This window comes from Propithecus coquereli, unplaced genomic scaffold, assembly GCF_000956105.1.
Source record: "Propithecus coquereli isolate 6110/MARCELLA unplaced genomic scaffold, Pcoq_1.0 Scaffold2, whole genome shotgun sequence".
Classification (NCBI taxonomy): Eukaryota; Metazoa; Chordata; class Mammalia; order Primates; family Indriidae; genus Propithecus; species Propithecus coquereli.
This window is the reverse complement of record NW_012144966.1, coordinates 17,028,034-17,043,249: the sequence shown is the minus strand read 5'-3', so window position 1 is coordinate 17,043,249 and position 15,216 is coordinate 17,028,034. Positions and strand designations below refer to the sequence as shown.

The window sequence follows — 15,216 nt, the reverse complement described above, 5'->3', positions numbered from 1 at the left end:
TAAGTTTTAAAAAGGTAGCCTTAGTATTCAGAAAAAGTAACTGAAAATCACATAAATATATAAACATAGCAGGACTGTGTGTATTTTTCTGTAAATGCTTTATTTTCATTGTTGATAATTCTCATTTAATATTATTGTTTTTTCATGTTCTTAATTTAGTATTTATATAGCATCTTATAATTCACAGAGTGCTTATATAATATCTCACCTAGAAAGTGTCAAAAAACAAAATTACAACAAATTTACTTATAAATCTAATTGACTTTTATTAATGACTCATGAATGGGGCAGCCTCCATTCTACAAAACAGGAGAGATCCTGCTGGGCAGTGGCACAACAGTGAATTTTGTAGGGTGGGACACAAGGAAACAAAACAATAGAAAAAAATGATTGGTTAGCATCAGGTTACTTTTTTTGTTAAAGGAGAGAAGACTTTATTATTTGCTGACTCAGGTAGACTGGAGTCTCCTGTTTTCAAGGAACACTAGTCTGTTTTGGGATCTGCTTCCTTAACGTTTCAATTCGATCATATGGCATTTAGCGTGAGTTACTCCATTTTGGTTTGAGTCTGTTCTCCTGGTTCCTAGTGTAAGAGCTCAGTCCAAAACAGTGGCGTCCCATAGTTTTTGTTTAACAAGGCATCTGCTACTGAAAGAGGTTAAATTACTTGTCCACGGTCTTTGTTGATTTTATTAAGCACTGATTTTTGTGCCAGGCAGCTTTTTAGTGCTTTGTCAATATTATCTCATTTAATTCTCTTAACTCTAAAAGGTAGTTACTATTAGGTCATTAAATATGAAATATCTGATTTCGAATCAAATATTTATTGTATTTCATACAAGAAGCAGTACAATTAATCAAAGTATGTGCCTAAACTATCAACATAGTTTTGCCATCTTAATGGTAGCTTGCTTATGCTAGCAGCAGAGAAGCCTGGAGAGTGAGTGGTGATAAAATCGTGAAGGGTGTTTTCCACAGCTTGTTGAGAATTGAATATTTTTCCTTGCAAGAAGTGGTCCAAAGCCTGGAAGAAGTGGTAGTCAGTTGGTGCAAGGTCTGGTGAATACAGTAGATGACAGAGTGTTTCCAAGTCCAGCCTCTGTGGCTTGAGCAGTACTGCTTTTTGTGACGTGGTCTTGCAAGAGTATTGACCTGTTTCTATTGATCAGTCTTGGCTGCTTAAGTGCAAGCATCCTCATCATTTCACCCACTTGGTTGCAGTAGACATCCACTGTAATCGATTGACCAGATTTCATGAAGCTGTAGTGGATAATACCAGCGCTGGACCACCAAACAGACAACATTAGCTTTTTTTGATGAATGTTTGGTTTTGGACTGTGTTTCGGCACTTCATGTTTATCCAGCCGTTGTGCCGGATGCTTGCGATTGTCAAAAAGAATCCATTTTTCATCACACATAACAATATAGTGTAGAAATGTTTCACCTTTATTCCTTGACAGCAAAGAAAGGCAAGCTTTGAGATGATTTCTCTTCTGACACTGGTTTAGTTAATGTGGTACCCATCTATTCAGCTTCTTTATCTTGCTGATTTGTTTCAAATGGTCCGATATTGTTAGATAGTAATGTCAAACCTTGCTGCTAATTCATGCGTAAGGTGAGATGGATTTGTTTCTACTCCAGCTTTCAGCTCATCATTCTCCACTTTGGTCTCAGGTCACCTACAGGGCTCATTTTCAAGATTAAAGTCACCGGAATGGAACTTCTCAAACCATCAACCTACTGTGGGTTCATTAGCTACATCTTTCCTAAATGCTTTGTTGATATTTCGAGCCATCTGTGTTGCACTGGTTCCATAAGGGAACTCATATTAAAAAATAACATGGATTTTTTACTTATCCATGGTTTCACAAAAATTGCTCTAAAAAAGCGTTTGAAAGATAATTACAAGCCAAAATGTACGTTCGAAAGAATGAGGATGTACCTTCACAATAAAATTCAAAATTCAAAAAAAACAACAAAAAAACCCCAGGAAGTGTCAAAGTGAAATGTCACAGATACCAAACTGAATACTTAAGGAAATTGGACATTTCATACTTAACAACTTAATATTATCATTCCCATAGATGTAAAAACTGAGGCACTGTGAGGTAAAGGAGGTTACTGGAAGTCAAACATTGTCAGGTGGAGCCAGGTTTTGGACCCAGGGAGTTTGGCTGCAGAATTTGCTGTTAACTACTGTTATGCTGTCCTTTAGTAAATGTGGGAATAGAAATTCAAATCCAAATTGAAACTAGACTCCAGTAAGTGACAGTTTTCTCTTTTCAATGGTTTGTTAGCCCTCCCTGCCCCCAAAGAATTGGATCATCACCAGACTCTAAAAGTCTGTAAGTTTAGTGTTGACAGAATTTGACTTGCATTTCTTATAACATTCCTAGATGTTTAGCACTTTACATTAAATTTGGAGGCAATGTAATTTTTTAAGTTGCTAATCTCTGACTTGGAAAAGAGAAAAACCAATACTTCTGTCAGCTCAGAATAGAAATATCTTTGATATCCGATCTTCTGGACTAGCCTGTACTTTGGTGTGTCATGATTACTGCCAGTCTAGCCTCTACTCTTCTGTCCAATGTCTATTATTAATTATTTATTACTTTTTTGGTAAGGAATTTTCATCCTGCATAGACAAGGATACCCTGTACAATTGCTGGCTCAAAGTTTATGTGAAACACATTTTATCTGAAAGGATGAGTGGTTAGTTGGTCACCTTTCTGTTTACTGTCTCATTTTATAAATTCATTGAAGTGACCAACATTGTATTTTTATAAATGATCTCTCTATATAGAAGTAGTATTCCTATATTGTCTATTTATTTACTTATTTTTAGAGACAGAGTCTCTCTCTTCACCCTGGCTGGAGTGCAGTGGCGTGATCATAGCTCACTGCAGCCTTGAACTCACGGGCTCTAGTGATCCTCCCGCCTCAGCCTCCCAAAGTGCTGAGATTACAGGCGCCTGGCCGCGTATCTTTTTAAAAATTAAATCCTCTATTTTGTGGTTTACATTGTCATGAAATACTTATTTTATGTGTTAGAGTTGCTGAATCTTACATATATTAGGAGGAGGGAGCCTTCTCTGTTCATCTCTTTTTACTTTTGTCATATTCATTGAGTTTTAAATTTTGTGTTGTTGATGCAATAGCTTTGCCTAAATGCAGGGTTTTTAACCTTTTAGGTTTCACATTCATTGGACTAAACTACTTTGATATACACCATCCTATCTTGTTACCTTGAGTTGTTTCCTGTGTATTAATATTGTCTTCAAAACTAGACTTAGTATTGAAGCTGGAACTTTGTCTTTTACCATTTTTGTATCCTTGCCATACTCCCTTTACACACTAGGCAGCCAGTAAGTGTGTTTATTATTTGATCCAGGCAGATATGTGACAGTATTTCTCTGTCTTTTCAAAGCTGTGACACTTTGCAGAGTATGCAGAATGAATCATATCTATTCTAATTACTTGTTTTCAAAGAAATTTTGCTTCTGGCTAGGTACAGTGGCTCATACCTATAATCTTAGCATTTTGGGAGCCAGGAGTTCGAGACCGAGTTGCTCACTATGAGCAACATAGTGAGTCTCCATCTCTACAAAAAGTACAAAACTTAGCTGGGCGTGGTGGTGTGTGCCCATAGTCCCAGCTACTCAGGAGGCTGAGGCAGGAGGATCTCTTGAGCCCAGGAGTGTGAGGTTGCGGTGAGCTGTGATGATGCCACTGCACTCTAGGCTCAGCAACAGAGCGAGACCTTGTTTTTTGCTTCTGACTTAAGAATGACATTTTGAAGTAAACAGGCAATGAAGATATACTTTCTAAATGAGGATTTGATAGATCTATAACCTCAGTACTGGAAATGTAGTTTATTATCTGCATTCAGGACTCTCTTCTGTTCTTTGCAGTTGAATAATAATGAACCTTTATGCAATCCTGTGGCATTTTTAAAGGATTGAATTGAACATAATCAGCTTAGATATAATTGCCCAAATGAATTTAGGTTATGACCTAAATTTAGGTTATGACCCAAATTCATTTGGATGAATGAATAATTTGTTTTAAAGTTTATTAAAACTCAGACTTTGTTTTTTTTTTTTTTTTTTGCTGTACCCACTTTCTAAATTCTTGAACCTGAATTGGTCTTACAGTTCTTCTCTGTTCTTATATCTTGGGACCAAGGAAAACTGGAAAAAGTCATATCATCATGCATATTGTTGTCCCTGTGGGTTTGTGATAAGTACAATATTAATACTGCCCAGCAGAAGTTGATCAGTGCCCTCTTCATTCCATTCAGCATTTATTCCAAAATATTTCCTTTGTGATTAAGCCCGTTGTCTTCTATGGATTTAATACCACCTGTATAAACTGTGACTCCAAGATATATCTTCTCCATAGACCTGTTTCCTGAGCTGCATACTTTTCTAACTAGCTGTCTATTATACCTAGTTGTTAAAATCTTTCTTTTGAACAGCATGTCCAAAATGAGACTTTATTTCCAACCTCCTCCAACAATAAGAACAATAACTAGTCTTTACTAAATGATCACTTTGTGCCATATACTCACGGGGCTAAGCATTTTATGTGTATTATGCCATTTAATGCTCATTGTAACGTGAGATAGATGGCTTTGCTTTTCATGTTCTACTGATAGAGAAAATGAGCTATGGAAAAGTTAACTTTGTCACATAGCTCTTAAGTGGCAGAATTAGAAATGAAATCCAAGTAGTCTTAATCTTCTTTTTCCTATCCTGATTATGGTGCCATCATCTACCCAGAAGGTGAAGTGGGGAATTTTAATTGTTCAGATTGTTTTTTCTCATAACCCACAGCTGTCCTATAATCATCTGGTCAAAGATCTTATACGTATCCTGAGGTTTTTTTTCCTTCGTACTACTAATGCTTTAATTCAGATAAACTCACTGTCTTAAATCAGACCCCCGCAGCTGCCAAAGTTATTTGTACAAAATGCAATTTTCAGTATTGAAACCCTTTAGTACCTATCAGTTCTCTTCAGGATAAACTTTAAAGTACTATGTGTGGTATATTTAGAATACCATATAAACTATTCCATCAGATCCTATACAATTTAAACCTCTGTTTGCCTTGTTAGCTTTATCACCTCATGCTGTCCCTATTTTCCATTGTCCAGCCATGGCAACAATTCTCCGTAAGTGCCATATTTTCTCTCGGGAAGTCTTTCTTGAAGAATTAGACTTCAAGATTCATTTCACTCAAAGATTATCTTCTCTGTGAACCTTTTCTTGATCCCTGTAGGTTGGATTATCTACTTTTTTCTTGTGTGCCCCAGATGTACTGCTTTACATTTCGCATCTGTTTTAGTAATTATCACACTGAAAGCTATTTATCTGTTTACAGGGTTGTCTCCTCACCAGACTATGAGCTCCTTGAAAGAGGGAATCGTGTCTTACTCATCTTTGTATCCCCAGTGTCTAGCACAGTTCCTGATACATTGTAAGTGATTAACAATATTTTTAAACTAAGACTATACTTAATAGTCAAATGTTGATAGTTAATTATATCTATATAGAGCAAGTAATATGTCATAAAAATATGGCTGTAGACTTATAATACTTCTGAGGCTCAATATCCTTATCTCTGGGATATAGTACCTACCTACTCACACAGTGTTATTGTGATGCTCAGGTGAAAGACTAGATATATAACAGTACATTATATTTTAAGTGCCACACAGCTTTATGTTATTAAATGACATGTGGGGGCTAACTGTATGTTGAAATTGATAATTTTATTTGCTGTGTATCTTCCCTTTTAAGGCAAGATGGTATCATTTTTGAACCTTCTCTATCATGTTTTGCAGTTTAAATTTGCAGTTACTGCTTACCAGAATATGTATTCTTGAGTCTGAAGATTGGTTGATGCAAAAGGGTTTACATAAAACAAAGAGTGAAATAGATTAGGGATGGGAATTAGGGTACAGAGAGAGTGTCATGTAGTAGACTGAATAGTCTTTTAACTGGTTGGCAGCATTTCCCAGTCTTCATAGTGTTTTAAACTAAAGATTCTTCTCAAAAAACTAAGCTATACCTACCTGTTGCCTTTATTCTCAGCAATTGTCTTTCTGTTTAATTCACTAATAAAGTGCCTTGATTTTTTTTTTTTTTTAATCTACGTCCAGGTGAATCGATAGCTTCACCTATCCTTAGGTCCCTCATTTACTGCCCAGAGGAAGTAGTGTTTTTTTCTTGGAAGACTAAATGCCATCTGTGTGAAAGCTATACCTTTCCCTTCTTTTCCACCACAGGCTTCAGAAATCATACTTGGTGAATTAGTGACTTATACTTTCCCATATTTACTTCGGTGCCTTCTGTACATTCTTTTTATGTTATAAAATTGAGAATTGCTTATTGAAGTCCTGCAAATGTTCAACTATACATGATAATTCCAACTTGTTTTCCAGTAGGATTTTACCATTTTAAAGACCTACCAGTAGTGTGTAAGAGCCACCACTGTTGCTTGTTTTTTGCCATTATCTGCTATAAAAATTTTTACTTTTTACCATTCTAATGAGTTTTAAAATAATATCTCATGTGGTTTGAAGTTGTATTTTTCTGGTGGGCAGTGAATTTCTACATCTTTTCATATATTTGTTGGCTTTAAAAGTTTCTTGTCTATAAAATTCCAATTAAGGTTTTTGTCTATTTGCCTACTGTTGTCTTTTTCTTATTATTTATAGACATTCTTATATAGTAGTTTAAATACTAACCTTTAATTAGTTTTTTATTTGGAAATATATCCCAGTTTGTGGCTTTTCTTAGTTTTTTTTTATGATGCCTTACGATAAATAGAAGTTTTCACTTTCTATGTAGTCAGAATATTTGTTGACCTTTCTTTTTTGGGTAGTATGCTTTGTCTCTCATTTAAGAAATCCTTCCATCCTGGGAGGACACAAAACAATAGTTTTCTGCTGTAATTTCTTCTAAAAGTTTAATGTTTCCCTTTCGTATTGACATCATTAGTCCTCTTGTATTGGTTTTATATATGATGTGAGATAGCGGTCCAGTTTCATTTTTTTTCCATATAGATAATTCCAGAACCATTTAATTGTCCCTCCTTTCTCATGGATCTGTATTGCTGCATCTGTCACATGGGCAGCTCCTTGCATTTACTGGTCTATTTTATGGCTTGCTATTTTGTTTCATTTTTTTTCCCTTCATTAGTCTTGCCAGACATTTATTTTAGTGTTTTCTAAGAACTAGCTTCTGACTTTGTTGATCCTTTCTGTTATCTTTTTTCTACTACATTAGGTTCTGCTCTTTATTATCTTATTTCCTTTTCTTTCTTTGGATTTATTTTATTATTCTCTTTCTAACTTGATAGATTAACCTACTAACTCATCAATTTTCCACATTTCTTTTCCTGTAAGGCTATAAATTTGCCTCTAAGTATAAATTTTTCTGTATCCCACAAATTTTTATATGTGGTATTTTATCATTTAGTTTTTAGTACTTTTAAAAAATTTCCAATGTAGTTTCTTCTAACCCATGAAATATTTAGAAGTGTTTTTTAAATTCTATTGGCATTTTTAAAATTTATCTTTTGTTATTGATTTTTAACTTAGTTATACTTTGGTCAGAGACTCAAAACATTACTTGAAATTCTGTGGGATTTTCATTATCTCTGAGTGTGTATATTGCTTTTTTGTATGTCCCATGAGTGCTTGAGAAAAACGTTTATGTTCTAATAGTGGGTTATGAGGTTCAGGTTATGTTATTCAGTCACGCTTATTCATTATTATTATTTTTTGTCCACTTGACTTATGATTAATTGAGATGTGTTGAAATTGCCCACAACAGTGGCCAATTTGTCAATTTATCCCTGTAGTCTTAGAGTCTTTTTAAGCTCCCTACCCCAAGTAGCTGGTGAGTTGTATTTGGCGTGTCTGGATAGAGATTTGATTACTCTGAGTATTCCAGAGTAGAGACAAACTAGAGGAAAGCACAAGATGTAAACGTCTATTTGGTGTCTTCTTCCCCCTCACCATCAATTGACAGAGCAGCATATTTACAGTACTGAACTAAAGGCTGAATTTTCTTCAGGTTTCTTAGCTCAGGTACAAATTTGAAACCTTGATCCTTTTTGCCATCCTTCCTTTCAGCCTCCTTGCATTGGCTTGTTTTTCTCTCCACTTCCTGGACAATACTGAAGTTTCTACTTTCCCTTTTTGGGACCCTCACCCGTTTATTTTCATCTTTACTTGCTGATTCTTCCTGAGATGATTGAGCTGGAGCTACTTTCCTCCCATGACTTGTAGGGGATTGCTACTCTATGTCTGAGCTCTGACATCAAGCAGAAGGATTGACACTTTGCTTCACCCAGCTATTCTCTTTTGTGGAGGGGCCAGGATTACCTGTAGCAGCTGATCATTTGGGAGGCTTATATGTTAGTCACAGTCTTCTACCTTACTGAGTGTTCCATTTTCCAGAGACTTCTTTCTCTCCTTCATGCATCCTAGTCTAACTCTGACAGGAGTGGCTCAGGTCCATGTCTGAGGTGAATCACTTCCTGTTTTTGACCATTGTTTTTCCTGACTTTCTTCACTTTGCCAGTTTAGGTGTCTTCTTGAGGCCGTTCTAGTTTTGGTTCATCTAGCTGACATTGCAATTCCTCTTGTTCCTTCTGTAGCTCTCTTTTACTGCTTGTCTCTTGTAGCTGGGTCAACAGGCTCTGTGCTTCCAAAGATAGAAGCTGCTCAACTGGACTGGGAGGGGCCAGCAGAAGAGTCATCTTTCTTAAGAGTACTCTGAGGCTTTAGATTCAATTGGGATCTCTGGGTGGGGGTGATGTCTATCATCACACCTATAATCTTTCCAACAATAAACTTCTCTGGAGCTCCGCAACCCTATTGTCCCACCATAGTGGCCTGCACTTCTTCTGTAGTCATTATTCCTATAATACCCATTACCAAATGCTTTTCTTGGGGTCATATCCTGTATCATAGTCTCTGCTGCCTCAGTCATTTTAGCAGTCCTGGTCTCCATAATGACATGTTATTTGTCTTCAAAGTTACCATCACCTCCTCTAGGTGGATGGATAGTCGTAAGCTGTTTACGGCAGGATGGACTTTCTAGTCTGTTTTGTCACAATCTAGATTTCTATCTCAGCCAAAGGAACAATCATCTCTTTCTTTATCCCACCACGCCTAATAGCAACGACCACTCATTTTGTTACCAAGAGACTCCACACTGAGGCTCAGGGCACTGAATAGGAAATCCAGGTACTCAGATTTAGCATAATCAAACCTTTCAACCTCTCTGGGTTGCTGGGTTTATGTGGTAAATGCCCTGATATTTAATCCTCTAAAGAGTTCCTTAATGGAGCTTTTTATCACATCACAAGTCAGGTTCCCTAGAAAAGCAGTGTATAGTGGCAATTTGGGAAGATAGCTCTGGTTGTTATTGGATTCTCAAACAGCCTGTGGAACAGCAGGCAGGATACAATGGTCATTTGGAGGTGCCCTGTACATGTTGTCATCATTGCTGTGCTAAGTGGTTGAAACATCTCCTTCCAGGCCTTTTGATTCATCATTTCAGCTGACTGGTTTGGGGACATACATGCTTCTCCACCAGTACTATCACACAAAGTTAAGGAGTTATGTTAGGGAGATAGATGTCCCCTTCTTATTCTTCTTTTTTATCGAGGCTGCCGTGTTGGGAGAAAGAGAAAGAATGCAAAGTTAGATATTTTTTTAAAGCATGTCAGTTTAGAGTTTGATACACACTTTTCCTGAATTGAACATTTTCCTTGTTCTCCTTAATAATGCTGTTTTGTCTGCAATTATAACTAATTTGGCTTTCTTTTTGTTTGCTGTGTCCTTTTCCTTATTTTTGCTTTCATTCTGTCAGTATCTTTGTTTTCTAGGTATCTCCTATCTTACTTTTGAATTTGTCTGTATACTCTACGTTTGTTGTGATTATTTGGACTCTCCTTTGTGCTTTCTGATAGTCTTGGTTATTTATGTTTTTCTCTCCCTTTCCTTTCTAGCCTTTTTCGTATTGATTGAGTTTACTTATTCTGTCCTCTTCTACTCTACTAGTTTAGAAATTATACCCTCTTATTTCTTTTCTTTTATGATTAACCTTGGCATTCTACCAGGAATACTATACCGTCTAAAGTTAAACCAGATCATAATCTCTCTGCTGAACAATGCAAGGATTTAAAACATTAATCCCCATCTTCTTCCTCTCTCCCCCGCCCTTATACTTCTATGCTTTCCTTAGTTCCATATTTTAATGTTTATAGGGTTTTTATTTAAACACCACAATAATACGTTGTTACTGTTATTCAGTCAATGTGTATTTAAATTTGCCTGTATGCTTAGCAGTTTCTTCACTCATCTTCCCTTCTTGCATCTCAAATCATCCTTCTGTGGTGATTTTACTCTTTTATGAAACAAATCCTTTAGATTTTCTTGAAGTAAAAGTCTGCTGTTGATAAACACTTTTTTTGGTTTATCTGGCAATGTCTTAATGCTTTCCATGTTCCCCAAAGAGTTCTGGTGGTTACATAATTTTTAATTGTCTCAATCCTTTATTCGTTCTACCTTTTATACTTTGTTGCTGTTAAGAATCCTGCTATTATTTTACTGTCTTCTTTTGTGTGTAATCTCTCTTCTCTCTGGTTGCTTTTAACATGGTCTTTGTTTTTAGTGTTCTGTAGTTTTAACTGCTGTGTGTTCAAGTGTGAATTTCTTTGTATTTATTCTGCCTCTTACATATATAGTGTTTCTTACAATTGTGAATAAATGTCTTTTATTGGTTATAAAATTAAGTCATTTTCTCTCCTAGTATGACCTCTCCTCTTTCTTCATTTTCTGGGATTATGAGTACAAACATATGTCAGATCTTATCTTATCTTTCAGGTCTTTTAACATCTCTTTGGTATTTTCAATCTGTTTATTTCAGTGCTATTTCTAAATTATTTTTTCAGATTTATATTTAAGTTTACTGAAACTCTCAAGTTCTGTCCAATCTAATTTTAAAATATTCAGTTATCATACTTTTTCATTTTAAAAATTCTATCTGGTAAAATAATTTATGTAGATACTCTGTCCCCAAGGAAGGAGAGCATAATGCCCCATTCCTTTAGTGTAGGCTGCTCATAGTGATTTCTTCCCAAAGATTACAGTGTGGAAAAGGGGGAAAGAGTAACTTCACAGTGGTAGAATCTGACAAACACTGCCTCAGCCACATGATCAAGGTCAGCATGCCAACTCACTTTAGTTAATTTGGGGTTTTTTGGGCTACTGTTTATTGTTTGTTTGTTTGAGACAGGCCTTGCTCTGTCGCCCATTCTGGAGTGCAGTGGTGCGATCACAACTCTCTGCAACCTCCGACTCATGGGCTCGAGTGATACTCCCTTGGTTGCTATTTTATGGCGTGGTAACAGGCTTGATAATTTCCCATACTTCTTGAGAGCATAACAGTGCTTAAAAAGTAGTGCATTTTAATTTATTTAGAACCTGTTTGTATTAAAACAGGAAGATCTTTCAGATATCTAATAGTACACTAGATTGCTAGAAATTGAAGACCTTCCATTGATTTTCTTCATTGTTAATTGATTATTTAAGGATTCCATTTCCATTGATTTTCTCCTATGAAAACGACAGCTGATCCTCAGGTGGATGTAATCCTTAAGCCTGTTTTTTCATCTGCAGAATGAGAACATTGGCTTGAATGAAGTCTTAAAACCTGTGAATATATGTTAACTAGAATCAGTTAATCATGTAGTAAGCAACTGTTTATCTTTTCACACACACACACATTCAAACACAATATATGTAATTGTAAGTAGGTGAAGAGAGTATAATGATTTTAGAGTATTAAGTCCCAGAATTTGTGGGAAGGATCTAAATGAAACATAGAAAGACTACAAATAGAAGGATAAACAAGATAAACATTAGCATTCATTAATATTTTTCAGTCTTGCTCAGAATGTTTTGCTTTTTCTTTAGGAGGTTCAGGGTGGATAGAATTTGAGCCTTGAGATATTTATCATGCAGAAGAAAACTGAAGTGGCTCTGCTTTGTATTTTATTTAAAAAATAAAAATTGGGGCAGAAGGGGATGTTTAGCAGAGCATGAGAAAAATTATCTATAAAAAGGAACATGCAAGATTTACTAGGGACATAACTAATACAATACATAAATGTGGAGTAGTTACTATATTTAAAGTACTTCGATAAGGGGCGTTGTTGGGACAGTTGATGAAAATAGAATATGGGTTGTAGATTAGATAATAATGTTCTAGTAAAATTCCTGAATTTGATCATTGTACTGTGGTTATTTAAGAGAATATTTTTATTCTTAGGAAATGCACACTCAAGTATTAAAGGGTAAAGGGGCAACACACTCAGATGGTTCAGATAATAAATAAGTGTATATAGTATATTAATTGATATATTTATTTTATTTAAAAACAACATGTGACCCTGGATGCTTAGTATATTATCATTTATTTTGTTGCTCAAATTGACTCACGTGGTTTATTGGCCATATTCAGTATTGCTTATAATATTGTCTTAATTTTAAATGGAGGAAAACTTGGAACTTGTCAACATGTAATGGATCGAAAATAAATGTGGTTTCTTAGTCAATCCAAACAATTTTAATCATCTTGAAAATTACAATCTCTTGCCTAAAACATGAATAAATTAAATTTTTTTATAGGTTTTAGCTGAATTTTGGGACATGGCCACTGCTTCACCAAGGTCTGATACTAGTAATAACCACAGTGGAAGGTTACCGTTACAGGTAACTGGTAAGTTATTTTTATAATTAATATGGTGATTTTGTGATAAAACTTTCTTCTGAATACCTAACTCAACAGACTCATTCCATAAGTATCATTTCTTTTAGATTCATACTATGGTGTATTTGTTGCAACAGGCCTCAAAGGTAGATGCCCTCTAAAAGTGTATTATTTATTCAGTAACTTTATTGAACCTATGTTGGACAAAGAAAAGATATATCCTCTTTAGTGGTGGGAGAATTTGAGTTTTTGAATAAGTGTCATTGACTTGGTTTTTAAATGATTAATAGGCTGGAGCAGGATGCTGAAGGCCTTCTTTCTTACATTTAGCCATTTTTTCATTTACTGAGCCAATACTTGATCAGTGAGATTACGTAGTACTATAATTCCTGTGGCTGTCATTACTGTGAGGTTAGTTGTGTTTAGGAGTTTTCAGTGAACAGAGCTAGGAAATGTGTATTGTCTTAGAAAGAAAAAAAACAAATCATCAGTTCATGCTAATATTCCCAGTTGTAAATAATAACTGTCTATAAATACCATTTCCACTAAAAGGAAAACATTTTTTTAAATTTTTTAATTTAATTTGATTTTATATTTATATCTCTTTTCTCTTAACCCCAAAATCTTGATTCCAAATGACATTAACGTAATATCTGTTTGATCCTAATACACCTACATAGAATAATTCAAAATAACAACAGATTAAAACAGAAACAACAGGTTCACTCATTGCAGTTTAAGATTTCTTTGTTTTTCCCCCTTAGGATATATAACCAGAATACCAAGTAACTTAGAGTAATTCTCCATTTGGTTAGGCCACCAATTTGGTAATCAGTTAGGTTCATTGTTTTCAGTTTTTTTTAAAAAAAATTTAATTTTGTTTTATAACCATATAAAACAGTTATATCGTTCTGGAGTCAAAACTGAGGTACATTTAGAGAGGTCTGCCTACTAGGCCCCATTCTTCCCACTTCCCTCCCTTGCCCTATAGGTTAACAGTTTTATTTGTTTTGGTTTATCTATCTTGCTTTTTAAAAGTGTAAGTAGAGATACACAGTGTAGTTATCATTTCTCTCCTCCTGACTCCCCAGTTTTTGCATACTTTTCTGCACTTTGCTTTTTTTCACTTAACAATGTTATCCTGGAATTCATTTCATAACAAGATATTCCTTTTTATTGTTGCATAGTACTCTTGTTGAATAGATGTACAAAAGTTAACTAGTCTTCTATTGATGGACATCGGGGTTCCACTGTTTGCTATTACAAATAGTGCTGCAACAAATAGCTTCCTGCAAATGTCATTTTTATTTTTGCTCGTGTATCATTAGGATAGGAGATTGCTGGGTCAAAGAGTAAACATGCAAATTTTGCCAGTTATTGCCAAGTTCCTCTCTATAGGGACTGTACCATTTTGTATTTCTACCACCTATATATGAGAGTGCCTATTTTCCCAAAGCTTAACCAAAATATATTATCAGGCTTTGGATTGTTGACAGTTAGATACTGAAGTGGTATCTTAGTGTCATTGTTAATAGCATTTCTCTCATGAGTGAGGTTGAATGATAAGGTACATTTGCATTTCGTTTTCTGTGAATCATGGGCATATATGTTGTGAAGCAATTCTCCAGATGATTCTGATGTGTACTCCACTGAAGCACCACTTATATAATTACTTCTACTTTTACTTCTGCTTTTGCTCTATATAAGAGGCTTTGAGCCACATTTTTAGTTTAGTGTAACTTGCTAGAACCTGTGGCCAACATACCTAAAGTGTAACTTTCCTCTTGGTGTTGACCTATGCATGAGAGTTCTCAGTTGGAGTAAGAAAAACCTGATCTGGCTGATTTGAGCTGAAAAAGAACTTATTGAAAGGCTATCAGGTGAATCACCAAAAGTTTAGAGAACCAATTGGAAAATAGACTTGCACTAAGGGAGTCTAAGTAGCCAAGAAAATGCCATGTAAGTATTTATCATTTTGAACATCAGTTACTGCTCTCCTTTGAGATACAGTGATGTTCTTTGGAAATGCTGAACTTTGACCAGTGCTAAATGGCACCAGAATTTAGTGCCTTTCTTTTCCATTCTTTTGTTCTTGGTTTTGCCTTTCTTTCATTTTGTTGATCTAATTTTTAAAAATAAAAAGCACCTTAAAATCCATAGTCTTATTGATCTCACAGTACTTTGTACAATAAATATCACTACTGATTGATCAATGAGGAAACAGGATCAGTGGGATTAAGTGCCTTCTGTTAATAATGGGAAACCAACTGAGGTCTTAGGACTCCCAAGTTGTTATTCCTTTTATTAGATTGCAGTGACCTCTGTATTTTTAAAATACTCAGATAGTACCGTGATTAGGGCCCCTCTACTATTGAAGTCTGGTAGATTTTTGTTTCTAAACTGAGGTACTCTGCCCTAAACC

General features: G+C 35.3%; 1 protein-coding gene across 1 annotated transcript in view; it reads left to right on the top strand.

Moving 5' to 3' along the window:
* Positions 1-5,387: 5,387 nt before the first annotated feature.
* Positions 5,388-15,216, top strand: part of WWP1 (WW domain containing E3 ubiquitin protein ligase 1) — a 90,063-nt gene continuing 80,234 nt past the window's right edge. Inside the window, exons 1-2 of the mRNA XM_012643549.1 lie at positions 5,388-5,478; positions 12,713-12,803. Coding sequence (XP_012499003.1) covers positions 12,734-12,803 — 70 coding nt within the window. The 5' untranslated portion in view covers positions 5,388-5,478; positions 12,713-12,733. The remainder of the gene's footprint in view (positions 5,479-12,712; positions 12,804-15,216) is intronic.